Here is a 21,884-nt window from a genome sequence, read left to right on the forward strand (position 1 = left end):
CCAGCACTGCCACCCATCTCCCGTCAGGCTCTACCCTGGGCCGTTCAAGGTCACAGTGGGAGCTGGATCCTCCGAGATGAACAGCAGCCCTGTTTGGTCGCTGAGTTCTCTCTCGGCCTGTCCCACAGAGAACGTGTCTTGTCTTAGCAGCTGGTTCCTCCTTCTGAGGCTGAAGTCGTTATCAATAACGCAGCTCTGATCCTTGGCCAGAAGGTGCTCAGTTAGGAAGAGGCCCTGTGCTTCTAATGCACGTCAGCGCACGTGAGAAACCAGCGCCGGGAGTATGGGTCACATGCCTCCTTTCAGGGGCTGGCGCTGTGGACATTTGATGAGCTGCAGGGCCGATGAGTGGCCTGGGCGAGCTGCTGTTTGCTGTGTCCTCCCTGAATCGGTCTGGAGGACACAGCTGCCTTAATTGGGCTTGTTTAGCTGCTTCAGAAGCCGCCCGTGTTAATTACAGCATGTCACTGCTTAGCTGAGGCTCAGCTCCTATTTGATCCATTGCTTCTTTCCACAAGCTGATAATTACAGTGTAAGAAGCTCTAAGCTCTCCTTTAGCAGGCCAAGGGGCTGCCCATTCCTCCCAGGGCCTGAGGTTCCTTTATTGTCTCCCTGCTATCCTGGGGAGCCCTCAAAGAGGACGCCCCATCTCAGATGGGAGCTAGGGTTCTCTTCCGAGCCCTCCCCGCCTCATTCTTTGACTTCTGTGCAGGTCAGGTGCACTTTCCACCAGGATATGATGCTTCTGTGATCTCACTGTCTCAGGGGGGACTTTTCCATCTCAAGTCCTGCCTGTCCCGTGCGGACATTAAAGATAGAAGAGCAGGGCTTGCTCTGTCCAATATTTCCCTCTACCCCCCCATTGTGTAAGGCACCGACTGCAGGCTGCCCCTCGCGTAGGTGGCTGCCTTCCAGGAGCACACAATCTGCTGAACTATTGTGGGCTCCTAGGGGCCGTGTACTTGTGAAATATTATTAATGCTATTCTGAGCCAGTTGTCCAGCTGTCAGACAGGCTGCCGGAGGGTGTAGAAGTAGGGTGACAAAATTGCGGCGCATCTCCTGCCAAATCAAGCAGATGAGAAGCTGCTCGGTTGAGAAGTGAAATGTTGATGTTGTATATTATATTTATTTTAAAGGAACAGTCATGTCACGGGGGAAAAAGCCCTCATAACTGTTATCTTGGGAAGTTTTTTTAAAACATGCCGGATCTGCCTGGAGGGCTGATATTTACTTAGCTGTGTACTCCTCTTACTGCCAGTGAATAGCGCTCTGACGAAGGAGGCAGCACAAACACACTGGTACCCTGTTGTCCCAGCGGAAACAGGTTCTCTGTGGCCTGGCACCTGATGTCCCCAGCCAGTTAGTTGCTTTTGGTATATTGAGGAAGGGGCCCAGAATGCAGAGCCTTGTCCTGGAACTCAGCATTTAGGGGCAGAGTCCAACTAGACTTGGGAAGCAGCCAGGTTTGATCCTGGCCCTTCCCCATGGGTTGATCTCACGCTTTTTCTCACTACATCCTTATCCATTGGAGTTTGAGCTGTATTTTTTCCTAGCTTAGTGCAGACCCCAAACAGTGGTCCATGCACGCTGAAGTGTCTTATTTGCTTGGGTAAAGAAAATAAGATAGAGTCCCAATGTTTGTAACTCTGCATACGACAAGTACAGCAGCTGGCTTTGGGGAGTCACCTTTTGCTAGGTTCTCTGAGCATTGCACGTGCCATCACAGCCTGTGTGCACACACGTGATTATTTATTTGCTGTAGCAGACAGAGACCGCCCTGGAGATCAGGGACCGTTGGTGGTGGGTGTTGCACAGACCCAGAGGGAGAGACAGTCCTTTCCCCAAAGTGCTCAGTCTAAACAGACACGGTGGTGGGGGAAAGAGGACATTATCATCCCCATCGTATAGGTTGGGAAGTGAGGCGCAGAGAGACTTGCCGAAGGTTACTCAGGGAATATTTGCTAGGGGGCTCAGTCCAGCACCTTCAAGAACATCCTTCCTCTCTGCAGATGGTTTAACCAGAGTCTATCATGTTCTGCCTGAAAGGTAGCTGAGCTGCTACCCTCTCACTGCATTTCCTCGTCTTTCCTCCCCACACACAGGATTCCTCTCCTCCCCAACCCTTGCAGCCATTATCAAGCCAAAAGGGGAAATCCGCTGGGGCAAAGTCAATATCCCAAGGTTACAGGTACTTTAGCAACCCCGCCCAGAGACAGGTGTTAAGTGGCCTGGGCCAGCACTTTGGTTTCTGGCCTATCAGCACCGGTTCACTGCAAATAACCAGTATTGTTTGTCTAATGCTCTCTAATGGTGGCTGGGAAAGCAAGTGCTAGCCTTTGTCAGCCACGTGGAGGAGTGTTAATGATAACAGAGGTCAAGTGGATTTATGGCTGCGAACCCATGATGTGTTTGAAAACTTATTAAAGCCCTAAGTGAGCTGCTGCTCCTACTGGAGGCTTCTTCCGTCCCCTCGGCTCCTTTCGCGCCGTTCCCCCCCCCCCAAGAGGCTGCCGTGATAATGGAGCTTCAGCTTGACACAGATTTCCCTGATTAGGTGTCAGCAGAATGAGATCAGAGCCAGGCTGTGCGCATTCCAATCACCAGACCACATCTCAGGGGGCCGTTCTGATCCCTCGAAGCCAAGTCTAGTTTTACAGGGCCCCTGTTTGTGGTTTTGTTTTTTGAACACCGGGCAGCTGTTCTGATGGACTCGTATTTATGGTCGGGCCTAGATATTCTCGCCAAGTTCAGGGCCCCATTGCGCTAGGTGCGGTACAAACACACAGGAATCTTTCAGTTAATCTAGTTGGGCTTTGGATCAGGCCCCAGGGGATAGAAAAATGGCTCCTGAAAGCGCTGAAGGGAGCCGAGGGCTGAAGCCAGAGATTGTCGTGTTTTGTTTTCATCTGTGGGGATGCTGGTGCACTGTAGGGCAGCTCTTGTGCCCAGAGTGGCACTGGGTCACGCTACTGGCCCAGCCACACAAGCTGCACCGCGACTCTGCCAGGAGAGCCAGAGAGAGGGAGGGTAAAAAATCCTAGCCATGTAGCATTTATAGACTGCATTTCGGTGGAGTTTTGCTGTCAGCTTTAATCCTGTTTAATCCAGTGCAGCCTTCCCACAGGGGCACTGCATGTTCCTGTCCCACAAATAGAACTGTCGCCCGTTACATTTCCAGAGGGGGTTTTGCTTTATGTATAACGGGGATAGAGCAGACAGCTCCCCGGGGGTGGGGGAGCCTAGGAGTCATCAAAGCACATGTCATCTCGAGGAATGCTCCTTAACAGCTCCCTGAGTCACCGGCCCTACACATGTTCTGCTGGATCTTATCAAAGGCTTGCATCTCCGAGGTGCCAGTCCGCTATGGGAGATGTCTTTACAAAGGGTGCACCTCCGCCCCAGCATTCCCAACTCACGCTCAGCGATTTCATGTGTGAGGCCGGATTACAGGTAGGGTGACACATCACCATGATTAGGAAAATCCCTGCTCCTGGGTGGTGGTGAGGAGAGATTTCCCATCCTGGTGGCTTCGGTGGTCAGGTTTGATCTTGTATTGAGCTACCCCCCGCTGCACCACGCCACACTGGTGACTACAGTCTCACAAGCCAAGCAAGCCCGGGCCCGGCTGTTGGGAGACCTCCATGGAAAATTGCCGGTGCCGCAGGAATCAGCACTGGTAATTCCTCTTCCTTCTGAGTCAGTACAGACCCCAGCCTTTCAGCGTGCAATTGGTGGGCAAGTCTCCCTGGCTCCTGGTGATTAAACGGTGCTGTGCAAACATAAGCGCGTGCGAGGATGGGGGTGCTTGTTTCCACCCGCAAGCAGAATGCCTTGTGCTCGTCATCTTATAACATGTTTCTCTTCTTTTTGCCTTCCTCTTCCAAGACTTCCATATATTGCACTGTTGAGAGAGCGGCTTGAACGGAACAGGCCTGTACAGCGCACACAGCCGTCCCAGTGCAACTGCCACTGGGGGTGATCTGAAGTGCTGCCAAGGCATTCAAAGGCCATCGGGGCAGCATTTCAGCGCCCAGCTGGTATGGCCGCACAATGGAGGGGGAGACACAGTGCTGGCCAGGCGGGTGCAGGGATTGTGCCTTCGTTTTCCTGAAAAGCATCATGGGAAGAATCTTGAGCTTCCCATAGAAACAGGGCAGGTGCATCCTCGGCTGAACGTTTCAACCGAAGGCCCAGATCACATGCCCTGCGTGCCGCACTGTGGTATAAACCCAAGGTCTCACTCCATAGCCTCCTGGCCCAGAGTTGAAAGCACGACATGCGCTACGACCTCTGCATGCTAAGCAAGCCTTACGCTGAATAGTATTTAAGCAAAGGCGTGTTATGGTCCTGTTTTCTCCTGTCCCTATGCCTCCTGTGGCAATGCATAGGGTAGGTTTGGTTAGATGAGTTGCCAAAGGATTGTTTTGTGTGCTGGGTTGTACCTTGCCTGCCTTTAAAAATCATTATTATTAATCGGCACAGTCCTGGTGGTGGGAGCCATTAAGTACTTAGGTAGGTAGTTTCCCTTATCTACGTTGCAGGGGAACACCCTGCGCCCAGGTCTGATTTCAAAGGGCCTGGTCACCACAAGTTTGCACGTCCAAATGGCTGTCGTTTTCCTCCGCTCCTTTCACGTCTGTTCTTTCAATTCTTAAAGAATTTCCTGGCGCGACAAATAAAAGCTGCATGTGGTGTCTGTGTGCGGGGCGGAAGGGGGAATTTCTGCCTCTGGTTTTGTGGTGCTCCCGCTTTGTGCATCTGGAAACTCCTTTAATATAAATCGTTCTTCTGGGACGCACGTTCATAGATTCTGAGGCCAGAAAGAATCACTTAGTTTGACCTTCTGTATAACACAGGCCGGAGGCCTTCCTCCTGTTTGAACTAGAGCAGATCTTTTAGAAAAACATCCTCTCTTGATTTCAGAATTGCTAGTGACGCTGACTCCATCACAACCCATAGTAAGCTGTTCCAATGGTAAATAACTCTCTCCGTTAAAAATTTACACCTTATATCCAGGCTGAATTTGCCCAGCTTCAGCTTCCAGCCATTGGCTCTCATTAGACTTTTGCCTGCTAGATTGAAGAGACCCATTATCAAGTTGCTGTTCCCCATCTAGATACTTGCAGACTGGGATCAAGTCACCCCCTTCGTCTCTTTGTTAAGCTAAACGGACCGAGAAGCACTGGGATGAAGCCTTGGCACTGAAGGGGTTGATTAAGGAGTGCTTCCTGTTTGGCTGGTCTTTTCGCCAGAGTAAAGCGCGCCCATGGCATGTTGCCAGTGGAATTTGCCAGCACAGCTTTCCGAGTGCCCATAAATGCTTCCCTCTGTTAATGAGCCCGGATTAGATGGAAGAGGGAGTTCTCTAAGCAGAGCCGCAGCCCCCTGCGGTGTAAGCCATCTCCTCATCTTCCACCTGCGGTTTCAGATCTCACAGAGAGCACCAGGTAAGCCCCCCTCTCCCTCTGCAGGGGTGGGTGGAATGAGGGTGCCTTGCCCAGTGTCGTAGCTGTAATGTGATTCCACCAGCCATGTGACTCAGCCTGTTAAGCCGCCAAACTGAGATGGTTGCATTGACGGGAGCCAGAGCTGCACAGTATACAGAGCCAGGATAAGGCGCTACCACTCGCACTGGAGGCCGAAACCTCACTAGTGTTCAGGCCCTCTGATGCTGCTCGTGTGAGATCTGACCTCAGAAGTTGCCTGCCATCTTGGATTTTATTGGCCTCTGGCCTGGAGAACAGGTAACTTCTGGCTTTGGCTGTTCACCCAACCCAAAACTGCAGCAGCAGGCTCAAGCCAGGGATTTGGAGCCAACCTTAGGGTTCAGATTTGAGGTTCTGATTTGGGCCTCTCTCTCTCTTGCTGATAAAATTAGAGCCCCTGATCCTGCAGGCATTGTTATCAAAGAGCGCCCCTGGAAGATAAAACTCATAGAGGTGTCACGAGACATCCCAACCGGGATGTATGGTAGGTCCATCCAGTCAAGACGTACTAAGATTTTGACCTATTAATGTCGCCTCAGCTAGGCTGGAGAGTATCTAGAGGAAGTGCGCGTTCCAGCACCTCATGTTGGATTCCTGCACTGCAATCATGGTTCACAACCATTCCCCTCCACGGCCTGATGCAAAGTCACCAAGACGGGTAGGCCAGGATGCTGAGTAGTGAAGTTCCAGCTGCCAGGGGGAGTCTTTCCCAAGGCTTACCCTAGATGTTGGAGAGGAGAAAGGCAGGATTTTCCAGGCCAGTCATTTTTGATAAACAACTGAATCCATGGCCTGCAAAGCTGGAACCTACTTTCCATGTTTTAGTCCCTCCAGGCTGTTGACATGATGATGGTAGAAAGATGGTAGAATTCTCCTCAAGGTGGTAGGTGCTGTGAATAGTAATACATAAATATAGGTAAACATAGAATGTGTGTATGAGAGAGAGAGAGGTCGGTATGGATGGGTGTGGGTGTTGGATATAGGTAGATATGGGGAGCTTCTGTGGGAGGAAGAGAGAGGTAAATAGGTAGGAACACGGGGTTTGTACATACAGAAGGGTACGAAAGAGGGTATAAATATATGCATAAATACATTCTTTCTCTCTCTCTCTCTCTGGTTATCCCAGTACAGATCTGTTTATGAAGGCCATCACTTCTGCCTGCTTAAGATCAGGTGGTGGCTAACTCATCTGGTTTTATAAAATGAAAAAACTGTAATGTGAAAACCATTTAACACATCCCAAATTGTCAAGTCAGAGAGATTCTGGTTGGTTAATTGGGCTATTTAGCTGTTCCTATATTTTTAAAAAAGTATTTAAAATAAAAAACAACCCATGACTTTGAGTATTAAAAATGCCCCCTCCTCCCCCCAGATTCTCCAAAAAAAAAAAATAAGCCATGAATACAGTCAGTCAGTTAGGTTGCTCAGCTGATGTTCACAAGAAGGTTTCAACGTGCTAGATTAAAGACCTCAGCAAACCTTAAAGACAGAGAGAGCATTTAGAAATGTCCCTGAGGTTTTCCGTTAGTCTGCAATGGGCTTCGTAAACATGCCAATAAATACGGGAGAGAAGGAAAAATACTACAGAGAAACAGACACAGGTTTTCAGTTGCTGAATATTTTGCATCCGCGGCTGCTGCCGTTGTTGATCAGTGGAGGAAAGAGAGAGAAAGTGTGTGTCAGGTTTTTTTGCTGAATATTAGGCTGTTACAGATATTTCTGGGGGAAATAATCTGGAGGAGGTTGTGGGGACTCGACTGAGTGCACCTTGAAGTTACTTGGAGCCATCTGAAGAGATGCCCTGGTCTGTGACAGAGAGTTAGCTGGATTCCCATTTTCCCAGTGGTTAGGTGAGTATGGAACTGTCTGCTATTCTTGAGGCTGAGTGTGATTCAAAGATTAAAGGCACCACATTCTGGTCTTGGTTGCACCGCTGTGTAAATGTGGAGTAACTCCAATGAGTCCAGTGGAGTTACTCCAGATTTAGGGCCAGCTTCTGAGACCTTTATTCACACTGAGTAGTACTTTACTCTTTTTTTTTTTAATAGGGCTGCTTGCAGAATAAAGTCTTACTCAAGTGTGGCAAAATTGTTATAACTAAGTTCAGAATTTGGCCCCATAACTGATTTTAATTTCTCCCCCAAGAAAATAGGTGAGGTGTCTGCCTGTCTATTTTGAAACTGTATTTGTTAACTCTTAACTTCTCCCTCCCTTGGCTGAGGTGAATTTGAAACCCTATTGCTAATAAAGGAAGAATACACAGCCACAACTGAAAAAACAAATTGTTGTGTACACCCCTATTACTGGGAAAGCCTCAGCTGAATACACGTATTAAAGTAACAAAGGGAAAGGTAGGTTTGTCAGATCAAAGATTAATGGTTTATCTCCGATGGTTTAATGCTATTGCAAATACACACAAGCACCTGAGGATGGAGGTGTATAATTAGCGACTCTTTAGGCAGTTAGAAATTATCTGTATTTATCTAATCAGACACAGGTCTCTCTGCTTTCCTGGAAGTGGCTTTAAAAGCCACCGTGACGCATGCTTGCGTTCAAACACTGGATTTCATCTCTCAAAGGCATTGCTTCAGCAAGAACAAAATGTGGAAATTGCTTAAATGTTTATAAGTATTTTTATCCCAAACCCCTCGCTGCACATAATGTAGGAGGCCATAGCTTATTTCAGGGAAAGTCCAGTGCCTTGAGCAGTCTTCAGTTAGCTCTGGAGATTTCTGGGCACCTTCACTGAGTGCTCCTTAACACTGCCACACCCCTATTCCCGCACAGCCAGCCTTCTGTTTCCCAGCTCACTCATGGACTCCTTCTTCAGACAGATGCAACCCAAGAGAATATCTCAAGGAGCAGAAAAAAATGATCATGTCCAGATTCTCTCCGAGTTTCTCTGCTGCCTAGAGGATGCAAACACTCCTGGATATCAGGGAGCAGCCTTCGGAGCCGATGTAGGAGCCAGTCCCAGCCGTGAAAGATTGTTCTGAAGTAAACGTTGCCTGAGAAATGCTTTTTGTTTGTAATGGGAGGTTCTTCGAAGGAAAGGCTTGTACCTGGGCTGGGAGAAGCACACGTAGATTTTTTTTGCTGCGTGACCGTCCTTGTCAGGTCTGTGCTGTAGCTGGGCTCCGAGTTCTCTCAGCTGTAAAACAGGGGCAGTGACATCCTGGCAGTGTTTGCAAAACACTTTCAAATGACTTGATGACAGGTGCAACGGATGCCCTGGGCCAAAACTTTCTGGTGGTGTAGATTGGCTTCAGTGGAGCTGCGTCAGTTTACACCACCAGAGAATTTGACCCGAGTATGTATTTACTTGCGCCCTGTTCATGTTCTGAGTGCAAAGCCTGTGTCTGAACGACCACGTCCGTGCTCTCCTTGTCATCCACAGGATCAGCCTTTCTGTCCCTCCTGCAGCCAGGTGCTATCACCAGGCAGGGACTGACGCAAACGTTGCAAAAGCAAACTAGCCCCGCCTGAGTTGCTTCGAGTGGCAGAGGCCTTCCTTCGTTCCAAAAGCTGGCGAGTTCTGTGGATGGACCCTGGCCAACGTCAGCAGCAACGGTCTGACTTCCGGGATAGAGTCCTGTTTTGCTGAGCGAGCGCCAGCTGAGGAACTGGCCTTGGCTTTGCAGCTGTGGCAAGACTCCAGATCTCCCTGTTGGAGGGACGTGGTGGTTGCCCCGGTGTTTGTCTTGCTCTTTGCTTTCAAGCTTAACAAAAAATCCTTTTCTCTAGAGAAATGTAATTTCTATTTAGGTTACGATTCCACAAAGTGTTCCAGTCCAACAAAGTACATCAGCTCCGGCTTAACGTTAAGCATATGTTGAATTCCTGTTGCCTTTAATGTGGCTTCAGCACATGCTTAAAATTAAGCTGGTGCTGCTCTGCTTTGCTGAATAGAGATGGACTTAAACATGTATGTCCGTGTTTTCTGAGGTGGGGTGTTAGGGCTGTAATCATCTAAGCACCGTAGGCTGATGGGAGAGGGTTTAGGGGTGGTGCGGTTAGATATAGGTGAGTTAAATGAAATTTACATGCACTAGACCACTTTTTATTGCAGTACCAATCACAACAAGAGTTATCTGGACTTGTCCTCTCAGCATATGGAACCCATGCACTGAGTGTGCCCAGGAGAAGTTCAGGACAACAACTTCCAGGCTAGTTAGCGGGATGGCTCAGCTTGGTGCACCCAGCATCGCTGAGACTTACAGTCTAGGAGGGTCCTAGTTTGAGTCCTGGCCCTGGTTATATTGGACTGCCAGTGCAGGTGGAACCTCAGCTTGGTACTGTTGTTCTCTGTAGAAGTGTAATGCTGCTCTGCTGCCCCACAGTTACTTGGCTCTCCCATGCCGTCTGTCTGTTACGTATGTTAGTTGCATTTTGTCTTAAACTGGATTGTAAGTTCTTTGAGTGGGCCTGTACCTCGCTCTGTGTTTTGTGCAGTCCCCAGAACAAAGGCCCCTCGATCCTGATCCGGGTACCTGGCGCTACTGTGATACAAAGAACTGAGATGATTAATGGGCGTTGCTATGGGAAATCAGGGCCGTTTTGCTCTTGGTGAATTTGCTGTACATACAAACCATACAAGGCTCTGTAGTTTCCATTCTCAGGAGCCGGCATGGATTTTGTTTTCAGTTCACATGCATTCATGTCCTCTCCACCTCCAGCGGTGTCCCTTTCAGCCTGAAAACTCCCACGTCACTGCCTCCTGAAATCACTGAACCTCCCATGGTTCCCACCCCAGCCCAGACACCCGAGAAGAGGGGAGAGCAAGGCAGGGGGGTTGTGCCAGGAGTTTTCCCAGCCACGGTGACTAGGGCATAGTGGGAGATGCTTCATGTATCTAGTTGGAAGTGCAGAGGCAAAAGGAAGGATGCTAGAGAGAGACATGGAGATGGAAGAGTTTGGGGACTCTAAAGTCAGAAGCTAAATCCATCTTCATCCGTTATATTCCTGACGTGATAGTTTAATAAAATCAAGTTGCTGGTAACACAGAGACTCAGTGTTGCCAGCTCTCATGATCTCATCGTCAGTAAGTGATGTGTTCTCCTGATGCTCCAGCTCCTGGAGTCATGTTAGTTTGTAAGTCTGTCAGCTTTCATTTAAGTTTCTAGCCTTCATGGTTGTGGAGAGAAGCTTGAAGATGTGACTCAGGCACATCCCAAAGGTTCAGAAACCAGATGGCAAAGAAACAGAATCCAGAATGTATTATTTGTTTAAATCGCATGATTTTTTAAAGTCAATTTTTATGATTTTTGGGGGATGGGGGTGGGGAGGGACCTGTGATTTTTTTTTTAAATGCTTGCAGTTGGCAATACTGAGGACCTGGCTCAGATTCTAGGCTTGTAGTGTGATGCTGGCCTGGTGTCCAGTTTAGTATGAGAAGTTTCGCGTGCCTCTGGCTGTTCCTCCCTGAACTGCGATAGTGGTTTGAAAAAAAACAAAGCAAGAGAGAACAAAACATGTTCTGAATCTCAAGGATGATAGGGCTGCAACATCCTGTTCTGTTGACTTTGTATCACTCCAGTTAACAGGAGCTGGGGTCTGCTGTGGATTGAATTTTATCTGCATGACATTAATGCCGACGACAGGTGACAGCCACTTCATGCAAGTCTGTCTTGCTTTTTTCAGGAGCCAGGCCTAAGAGAATCCAAAGGAACAGCATGGACAACTTGGACTTCTTGAAGTTCCCCTCTGGAAAGGTAAGCAGAGCTGTCTGTGAACGGAGGCGAGGGGGAGGGGGAGGGCGGAAGCACGACAACCAAATTCACATTGGCTGGCCTAGGAGATTAAATATAAGCAGGACTTTGAAATGGCTTGTTGGCCAGCTTCATCTGCAGGGACATATGCAATTAATAGGTATCACTAGAGGCCCTGGGGTTAACCAAAAAGGGTTTTAGGGGAACCTAGAGGAGATGAGAGGCTGATCTAGCAAAAAAGGCACTTAACAGTTGAAAGCTGAAAAACCAGCCGCTATACTTTTTAACAAACAGCCCTTCCCGGAGAGGATGATAGTTAGCATTTAACCCCGTTAGCTCTGGGTGGCCAGTCTCAGCCCTGGGGCAGGGCTTTGTTCGGAGCGAATGTGGAATGAGAGGTCACATACATGAGACTTCACGTTACCACAGGGGTTTGCTCCATTAGTACATCGAAGCTTTCCTACCCGTGGCTTCTCCATAGGAAATGTCGGGTCCAGGTGTATTTCTTCTCCGCTTTGTCTCTCGCGAGCTTAGGCTCATGTCTAAGCCGGCTGGGAGACACTGAACCCTCCGGCTTTCAGGAAACATTTAATTTTCCCATGAAACCTTTCCCAGGTCACTGAATTTCTTTTTGGGATCCTGTTGGCAATTATCACTTTTTTGCCTTCTTCCTGAGGAGATTTCCCAGGCAGTTGCGCTCTGCCTTGATTTGAATGGAATCTGTAGTAATAATTTACCTCTCTATAGCCCTTTCCATCCATAGATCTCAGGTGTGTCAGGGTTATCACCCCCTCCTCTTTACAGATGGGGAAACTGAGGCACAGAGTGGGGAAGTGGCTCACCCAAGGTTGCAGAGAGAGTCATGAGTCAGGCAAGGACTAGCAACCAGGGACCCGATTTTCAAAGATACTTAGGCAACCAAAGGTGAGTCGGGCGCCTAGTGGAGTTTACAAAAGTGCCTGAGTCCCACCGCCTTTGAATGGAAATCAGGGACCTAACCTACTTAGGGGTGTTTGTAAATTCTGCTCGGCGTCCATCGGCATCTTTAGGCACCAAAATACCTTTTGTAAATCTGGCCAGAGACCTCTCAGCTGCCGGTGCTATGCGCAGTCCCCACGTTCTCGCGGCCCCTTTCGTTCCCATCGACGGTGACCACGACACACCATGCTCTCTGTCTGGACTGGCCCTAGTTGTGCCAGCCTTTCCTGGGGCAGAATCCAGCCTGCGGTTCTGGCTTGGGAGCTGTGACACTCACAAAGGCGGTCGGTGGCACATAAGGTCAGAGGCGTTTGAATGAGCATCCGAATGCCAACTAGTGTTGAGGAACTGGATGGCCCTGGGGACTTTCGCAGGCCGCGTCTCGCTGATGTGTGCTTTGCTCTATGCTTCCTGCTCTTCAGTGTAATAACCGAGCCCTCAGGCAGGATTATGAGCTTCCAGGGGTCCCGCTGCGAGGCTGGAGTAAATGGGAGCTGTCAGCACGCAGCAGCCGAGACGTCAGAGCTGAGTTCTGCCATTCTCCTTTAAGTGGCCCTCCGGGGGAGCGAGTATTTTGGTCTTTTCCTGGCAGCGTAGTCAGAGGCGCTTTTCCTTCTGCTCTCCAGCCCACTTGGAGGGAATGTGATTACAGCCCAGGGGCGGGGGCATCTGCTCTGAGCTGATTAAAGCTCACATCTCTGTCTCATCTCTTCAGCCCCATTTCCACTCTATCTCCTAATTCTCTCACCCTTCCCTGCCCTGAGCCATCCGTCATTTTCATAGACTCATAGATTTCAAGGCCAGAAGAAATCATTAGGTCTAGTGTGATCTCCAGTATAACGCAGGCCTTAAATGTCACCCAGTTACCCCTGTATTGAGCCCAGTACCTTGTTTGACTAAAGCATATCTTCTAGAAAGGCATCCAGTCTTGATCTAAAGATACCGTGATAGAGAATCCACCACTTCCCTTGCAAGTTTGTTTCACTGGTTAATGACCCTGACTGTTAAAAATTTGTGCTGTGCATCTGATTTGTATGTGTCTGGTTTTAACTTCCAGCTATTGGATCTTGCTGGATGGAGGGTGGATAAAAATAAAGGATTTTTTAAATGTAAGTTGAATGCAGATTTATTTTTTAAAAACAAACCTATTTAAAATTAAATATGAAATTGGCAACCTGTGTTAAGGCCCGAAACTTATTATAATCTATTAAAATCATTTAAATTAAATACCAAAAAAATGCTAAGCAGGGCATGTTTGCTGAAGTGTTTTAAAGGAAGTCACATTCCTGAACTGATGGAAGTCACTGGGTCAGTGCCTGGAACCAGAATTCATGGAAGGGTTCGACCAGCTTTTGACAGCAGTAGCCTCTTCTACAGGTGTAGAGGGAATATTTTCTTCATTCGGTTTATTCAGCTAGCTCGGTTCAATGGCCAGTTCAATCACAGTTAAAAAACTGAGTTGAAAAACCAGGATAGCTTGTTTTCCTCCTCCAATCTATAAATAAAAACTAGGTGTGTGAGGGTGAGATCTACTAGCTCTAAAATCCTTGAGGGATGTGATGACCAGATACAAGCTGTTCAGTTCATTAACTGCAGATAATACGTCTGTTGTTTAATAAATCATTTAGCTTTAAATGTGAAATACGTTTTAATAAACTTTTTTTGTTATGTATTCAGCACATCCAAGGTGCTTTTATTTAATTAAGAGAAATGCTCCTTTTGTGCATTTTAATTGAATTTGAATTACAATCCAAATAGAGTTTGACACAAATCATAAGTGAATAAATTAATCATCATGCAGTAAATTAGAAATGCATCATTAGCCATATTTTAATATAAAAATGTAAAAATTAAGAATCTGAATAAATTAAGTAAATTGTGTAAATTACACTATATAATTGCTTAAATAAATGTGTATAGATACAGTGTATCCATCTGGTTAGCAAAAAGAAATACCAAATTTAGTGTAAGGGCTATACTTAGTTGCAAATCAACATGTTGTAGTGGTTACCAACTAATGAGAATCAACCTTTCTTTAGGAAGATAACTAAAAAGTAGAAATGCAAAACATGATTAAAATCAATTATTTAAATTGAGGTTTCCTGCTTGCTGATTTAAATCATTAAAATCAGCTGATTTAAATTTCTTTGATTTAAATCAATCCACCCTGCTTGTTATCTCTTTCTCTGCCAGCTTAAAGATCTTTTTAGTATTCAGTGTTTTCTCTCTGTTAAGCTACTTGTACACTGTAATCAAATCACCTCTCCATTTCCTTTTTGATAAACTAAGCAGATTGAGCTCTAAGAGTGGAGAAGAAGGTGCTGTTTCTGTCTCACTCACTGTATCGCTGCGTCAATGATTTAGGCCAAGTTTTTTGTGCAGGATAGTTTGTGCTTTTGCTACAAACGGGGGATATCCTTGAACGTGCCAGATCCCAAATGTTATTGAGACCACTTGAGCGTTTTGCAATATTGTTCCAGCAGGGAATCAGGCCCCTTTGGGGAAAGGGAATTGGCTGACCAGAGCAGTCTTTGAAAAGCAGTTATAGAGGTAGATAACTGATGGGCAGGAAAAGAGAGGGCAACTAGGAAACCTCTCTGATGTGGTGGTTACCTCCAGTCACATCTTAATCCATTGGCCTGGAGTTGCAGTCAGGCCTGTAGGATGGTTATCTATGTGCCTGGTAAATATAATAAATTACTGGTGTAGATTTATACACACAATATCTAAAATATTCCTCCCTCTGTAAAGAGAACAACAGTTTCCCCCTCTTCCATCCTGGACTCTCTAAAAATGCTAGCGATGAGCTAGTGTAAGCTGGACTAATTTTGTTTCTTTTGAATGATACGTCCTCTCCAATAATGTCTATTATCCACTACTAAAAGGTGAATCAGTCACATAACTTTCTATGGTACCATGGCACCATCATAAATGTGCAATTGTGGTTTCTAAACTCAAGGTTAATTTCTTACAGATTCTAGATGAAACCTGCAATCACCAGGTTAAGCCTCAGCTGAATGATTTGTTCAATGACTATTTCTTCTCTTCCCAAGGAGCAGAATGGGGATAGCCACCACATGGGAGACCTGAAGATCACGGGGAAGGACTTCTTGTCTCTGCCTGTGAGATCCAAGAAATACCAGGAGAACCAGTCCAGTTCAGAGAGGAAATCCCAGGAGTCCAGTACCTCACCACTGGATGCCAGTGATGTTCGAGTCCAGCTGTCTCAGTCGGTAGGAAGATGGGGTTTTTTCCAACAGAGTTCTTTGAGCTTTTTTATAAAATGTTTGTTCTTGTCACATTTGTAACCTGACTAGGCAGGAGTTGCCTAGTGGGTAGAGCACTGGACTGGGACTCCAGAGACCTGGGTTTTTTCCTAGCTCTCCATTGGCCTGATGTGTGACTTTGGGCAAGTCAATTCAGCACTCCCTGCCTCGGTTTCCCCATCTTTAAAATAGGGATAATGATACTGACTTCCCTTTGTGAAGATCGCCTTTTAAGACCTACTGATAAAAAGTGCTATGTAAGAGCTATGGATTATTTTTTATTAATTATTATATGAAAGAGCCTATTGGTGGTTTTCCATTTGCTGATTTTACTGCAGGGGGGACGTGAGTTTGAATCTGAACTTCTCCTGCGTGTGGGGGTGTTAGCATGTGAGGCCAAAGTTTCCAGCAATTTTGGCTGCCTTACTTTTCAGGCATCGAACTTGACACGCCTCAGGTTGCCTGCTACTCGGGGGCGGGAGAAGGGGGAAGGTGCTCAGCATTTCTGAGACTCAGACCCTTTTTAGGTGTCCCCGGGTGAGCATCCAAAATCACGAGTCACTTTTGGAAACGCTTGGCCCAGGTTTTGTTCGACACCCGCCCCTGGGCTCACATGATGCTCTCCGGGGGCCCAGAGCTCTGGGTAGACCCTTGGAAGTAGCTGAGTGTCATCGGGTGCTTCTTTAGTGAGAATAAAAGAGTGGAGGCTGGCACCGTCTCTCTGCGGGCGAGCCAGTGTGTTTATACCCACACTCAGCAAAGGAGCCCTGTTGTGGGTTTAAACAAGTTGGCCCCAGCTGTGTTGAATTAATGGCTGTGATGATGTCATCCGGCAGTCACGGCATCCGGTGACAGAAGTGGAGTTGCTCTGACTTACGCGGTTGTTCCCTGAATGGCCGAGGGTCCCATCTGGGAAACGGTTGGTGTCTTTTTATATCAGTATTGTTATCCCGGACAATCAAGCTGTTTCACACACAGTTATTTTCTGATTGTGCTGGTGGTTCTGGTTTCCATTCTGACGTGCAGCTCGTGTGTTACGCTGAGGAGGTTTTCTGCAGCTGTATTGGGTGTGTATTCAGTGCTGCCGACAGGAGTCGCCCCCCGCAAGCAACTGCAGGTTTCTCCGTTGTGAGCAGGGTGGCTTTGAAACGTTTTCACTTAGTGATTGTGAATGAGGAGCTCTGATTCCAACAAGAACTAGATCAGTTCCTGGAGGATAGGCCCATCAGTCCCTAAGTCTCTGGCTGCCAGCAGCTGGGGCTGGACGCCAGGGGATGGATCACTCGATAATTGCTCTTTTCTGTTCATTCCTTCCGAAGTGTCTGGCACCAGCCGCTGTCGGAAGACAGGATCCTCGGCTAGATGGACCATTGGTCTGACCCAGGATGGCCATTCTTCTGTTTTTATCCTGTTCCTATGATTCCCGAGGTGACCGTTCTGCAAACCGTGTGAGCATTATGATTTAAACAATCAACTGGACACTGTTTAAGCAGTGCCGGCTCTACCGGAGTGCTCTGTTCTCATGCACTAGCACAACGCTGCAATGGTTGGGTTACAAAATCCTACTGGGGGTGGGGGAGGGTGTTTAAATCCAAACATAGAAAAAAGAAACAAGCAAAGGACCTATTTTATTAGCATGAAAAATACTAACAACAATAATGGGAAACCAAAAACCTTTTGTATGTGCTAGAAACGAATCTGAGCTGCAGAGTTTAGATGTAGACTCAAAACTCCTCTAGGGCTTAAATTTCTCTCTACTGTTGTGTTTGGGTTCATTAGATTGCAGTCTACGGGTCAGATCACAGGACTGGGAGCCACAGACTGCCCTACCCTACATAGGATTTGTTCCCTTTAAGAAAACTCTTTGAGCTGATATCCCATGTGAGCTGACTAGGAAGAGCGCTTCCCTCTGTTTATCTGTGCAAAACTGGACACCAGCAAGGAAAACAAAGCTCAGCGAGCCAAGGAGGAGGCGGCAGCATGGGGCTGCAGAAGGAACACAGACAGAGAGAAAACATTTCTGCCAGAAATAGTCTTGTATTTTTAACACAAACATGCAGCCAGAAACCAAACAAAAGCCCAGCTCCAGCCAGCGGGCAGCCAAACAGCATGCCCCGGGAGCGCTGTGACGAGTGAAAAGGCAGCGTGTGGTAGATAAGCCCCCAGCGAACGTCACTGGCTGACAATGACCGTGCGGAAGTCTCGATGTAGAAAGGCACACCTGTCTGCGAGCGACTCCTGGGAGGTGAGGGTGGGAGGAGGGAAATGGGGCTGGCAGTTTGGGAGCTGCGTGAAGGTTGAGATCCAGATCTGAACCAAGACTTGTGACCACTTCGGTTTCCCCCTCCCCAAATGCACCCACCTGCACACACTCACTGGCCAGCCAGGAGTAGCAACCCTCTCACACACGCATGCACGCTCCCGCCTGCCTGTGCTGTATTTGTTGCCATTTTGCCATGGGGAACCTGACACTTTGCAGACCAAAAAGACAAGGTCACTAGCCTGAGGCCCTTCCAATCCTGCAGACAGGGGGCGCTCTGCTCAGGAGAAAGGGCTCATCGGCATTTTTAACGGTACCAAAATGGTTCTTCCAAAAGAGGAGTGTCCACTGCAGGATTTATACCAAACGAATTAGTCCAGAATTGCTATTTTGGTTCATTTCCAAGTGTAGACAAGCCCTTCGTGTTTATAGGATCATGCCCTAAATTCTACACACATTGGCTAGAAGGGACTATGATGATCATCTAGGCTGACACATGTGCAAGCTCCTAAGTTTCTGCCATGGAAATGTGCAAGCAGACAAAGGAATTACTGTTCCCCGCATCATTAGGGAAATCAGCCAGCGCCCTGCTGGAGATCATCTAGCGGCGTTTTCTCTCCTGGGCAGTGGTGGTGAAGATTTCACCTAGCTATTGGCAATCCAGTGCTGGTGCTAGCTGCACTCCCAAGACAAAAACCCCTTCTGCATCTTCTCTGGCCTTGCAGAGAATGGGACGTGTTGCTGCGTAGCCAGCTCTGAACGTTCAGGCTGAAGTTTTTCTTCTATGCCTGTTTGTCTGTGATATGGGCAGAGGCCTAGGGTTCTTCTGATCTGTTCTGCACGCTGGGGCCGCCGCGTGATGGGAGCCTAAGTGCTTCGCAAAGCCACAGTGTGTGGGAAAGGGCGGCAGAATTTAGAGAAGGACAAGATTGACTTTGTTCCCTCCAAGCACTAAACATGGCCCTTTTGACCAGTCAAGAATGGATCAGATGCTCAGGAGTGCCCGGGCTGAAGCTGAGGGTGACCACCTGGCTTGTATTTTAAGGGGTGCTCCTTCTTCGGTGGCTAATGACCCACTTCCAATTAAGAGCTAGCAAGAAGGATTTGTTTTCAAGCAATAGCCATGCCAAGGGTTATACACTGGTACAAATGCAGGAATAAGTCAGTGTGGGCTGGTGTGCCTATTCTAGCCGGGTCTTCTCTTTACACCGAGCTCTGTCCCCTGTTTTTTTACATCTGCCTTTTCTTTCTTGGAAATGGAGGCGGTTGCCATGAAGGATAGAAGTGTGTAGAGAATGGCAGAGTTTCCAATATTCATTTGCAGTGGGGTGCTGGTGACTTCCCCTGCTTTCCAGCAGAGGGTGTGGTATCCCCTCTCTAGGGTTTGCCCCTCTCTTCAGACACAAAAATCTAAATGTAGTATTTTTATTTGTCTTTTTGTAAGATGGAGCCGTCCCTGTGGTGATGGCTCCATAGAAGATAACTGCAGATAGTCTGATGCTCTCATCAGTAATCAGTGTGTGTGTTAACGCAACACACCCATCAATATGTATAAATCCATGTAATAATGTGCATATGTGTGTGTAGAAGGGTATATGTGTGAAAGACACACACTCACACCATGCCAGATTTTCTTACGGTGCTCTGCACCCAGGCACCCCCGTTGGGACACTTCGGGGGCAGAATTCTTCATGCACACGTACACACCGACACACGCAAGCTGAAAAGGGATCCGTCGCTCCAGATTGTATCTGTATGTCATGGCCACCCCATTTCAGATCATCCAGGGCAACTTCTCACCCTGGTCACTTCTCTAAAAAGACTAGGCATCCTCTTGTCTCTCTTTCAGTTTCCTTCTGCCTAAGCCCGATGCTGCAGTGCATCGGCTGGCTTTATGGGAGCGTGGGTGGGGCATTCTTCAATCAGCATCATCAAAGGAAAAACCCACGTGGATAGAGACACTGTCAGCTCATTTTTTATCAGAAGAAGTTATAAATATGGATTCAAGGAAAGATCCTTCATGTCTGGGCTGTTTGGACTCTTATAGGGAAGTGAACCGATACAAAGTACAAGAACTAGGAGCAATGGTCTCAAGTTGCAGTGGGGGAGGTCTAGGTTGGATATTAGGAAAAACTTTTTCTCTAGGAGGGTGGTGAAACACTGGAATGGGTTACCGAAGGAGGTGATGGAATCTCCATCCTTAGAGGTTTTTAAGGCCCAGCTTGACAAAGCCCTGGCTGGGAAGATTTAGTTGGGATTGGTCCTGGTTTGAGCAGGGGGTTGGATGACCTAGATTACCTCCTGAGGTCCCTTCCAACCCTATGATCAATTCTATGATTCTATGAAAGTGGACATCCCCAGAGACAATCTGGGTACCCTGAAAGACTTTTCGGAAACTGGCAATTTATTACATCACTGCCACCAGTTGGAATTACAAACTAATTCACCTGTACATATATTTTATCAGCTTTAACCCCTCAGTAATTCTCATTTCCTTTTCTTAGCTCATAAATCTGTAGTTAGTTTACTAAAGAATTGGCTACCAGCATTGTCTTTGGTGTAGGATCTAGGGTACCAATTGATCTGGGGTAAGTGGCTGGTCTCTTGGGACTGTGAACAACCTGATGTAGTGTGATTTTGGGTTTAAATGACCTTTTCTCACAGAGTCCAGTTTGTCTGGGTGGCGAGATAGACTGGAGAGTGTAAGGGGACTGTCTGTGACTCCATGGAAAGATTCATGGAGTGATCTAGGAGTTCACATTTGTCACTGGGTTGGTGAAATAGAATTGTAGAGCACACCACCGGTTTGGGGTGTTTCCCCTGTTTTTGTGACAGTCTGCCCTGAGGTAGGAACTCTCAGTTGTGAGCCACTCCAGACAGCAGTAATGGACAGAGCCTCACCAGGCTTCTGCGAGAGGGGAATATCCCCATTTTACAGAAAGGGACGTGAATTCACCTCTCCTGGGTGATAACCCAGTGCCTTATCCACAAGACCACCCTTCCCTCCCTGACTAAAGGCTAGTAAACTGGAGAAAAGTTTCGGTTTGTTCAAGGTTTCGCGCCAAGGTCCAGGTTGATTCGTACTTTAACCAATCTGGCTCACCAGTTCCCTCCGCCAGGCTGGGACGTGTCATGTGCAAAAAGGCTCTGAGGAAAGGAGGGTGCTGGTTTGGAAGGTCACTTTTCAAATGGATGCACGGTTATTTTAGAGGAGAACAAACTGGACAAAACTGTCACACACGGGTGGTGTTCCACCCTTCCTTTTATTTTTAACTGGGCAAATGAACTGAGGTGCAAACTGGTGGCTTCTAATTCCCAACCAAAACAGATAAGTGCATGGACTGGCGACTTGCCGGCTGATATCCTCATTCAACAAAGTTCATAAAGTTTGGGCTTCAGTTTAAGCCTGTAAGTAGTTCTGTCGAAGTCAATGGGTTGGTTCACGTGCTCACGCTGCCATGCCTGCTGAAGTGCTGTGCTGTGTCAGGGCCCAAGTGCCCGTCTGATGAGAATGAAAACAGCCACGTAACAAACCCAGAGTTAACAGCGGAAATTCTGCCATATCCGTCACAGCCCAAGGGCAGCCGCTCCTTGGGAATGTTCCTGTGTGCGCGAACCCTTCTTTCGCATGCAGTATCCACCTGGGAGGTGACCGGAGAGCCCCCTTCCCCGTCAGAACTGCCCTCCTCTTGATTCTCTCGGCAAAGACCATTTATAGGCACAAGAAAGAGGAACCTGGTTTTGACTGGAATGAAGACTTGCAGAGACAGGCCGGTGATGTGTTTAGACACTAAACAGTTTTCATGCATGCCGTATCTCTAAACATTCCCCATGACAAATGGTTTTGTTAGGCTTATTTTTATTATTGTAGTGAGTTGTATCTGTAAAAAGAATGGAAAATCTTGCAGATTCCCCCTGTAGGCAGGATGCAGGGGGGCAGGAGGGGGGGCTTTTTTACTTGTCTTATTTGGAGTGGGCAAGTACTTTGGGAAGTGGTTTTATGATCACAGAAACAGCGCGCTGAGCTGATGTGTCGGCCACGAGTACTGTTGGATTAGAAGGCTGTCAAATCCTGACGTCACCAGCGAGGAAATGGCGTTGTGCCAATGGTCCGGGTGAGTGGAAGTGACCGTGGCTACCTGGGCTAAGTTCTCAGTGGGAAAGACCTTCCACTATGGCTGTAA

At 47.6% G+C, this 21,884-nt stretch overlaps 1 protein-coding gene across 2 annotated transcripts in view; it reads left to right on the top strand.

Annotated features, from left to right (window-relative positions):
- GPSM1 (G protein signaling modulator 1) overlaps positions 1-21,884 on the top strand; it is a 113,595-nt gene that overhangs the window by 61,536 nt on the left and 30,175 nt on the right. Inside the window, exons 10-11 of one of the 2 annotated variants that reach the window (XM_067541815.1) lie at positions 11,129-11,199; positions 15,228-15,407. In XM_067541815.1, coding sequence (XP_067397916.1) covers positions 11,129-11,199; positions 15,228-15,407 — 251 coding nt within the window. Of the gene's footprint in view, positions 1-11,128; positions 11,200-14,321; positions 14,493-15,227; positions 15,408-21,884 lie in introns of those variants that run through there. The other variant, XM_067541816.1, reaches the window with a different exon arrangement.

The sequence above is a fragment of the Emydura macquarii genome, unplaced genomic scaffold, assembly GCF_026122565.2.
Source record: "Emydura macquarii macquarii isolate MOO-44397 ecotype Brisbane River unplaced genomic scaffold, CSIRO-AGI_Emac_v2 contig_691, whole genome shotgun sequence".
Lineage (NCBI taxonomy): Eukaryota > Metazoa > Chordata > Testudines > Chelidae > Emydura > Emydura macquarii.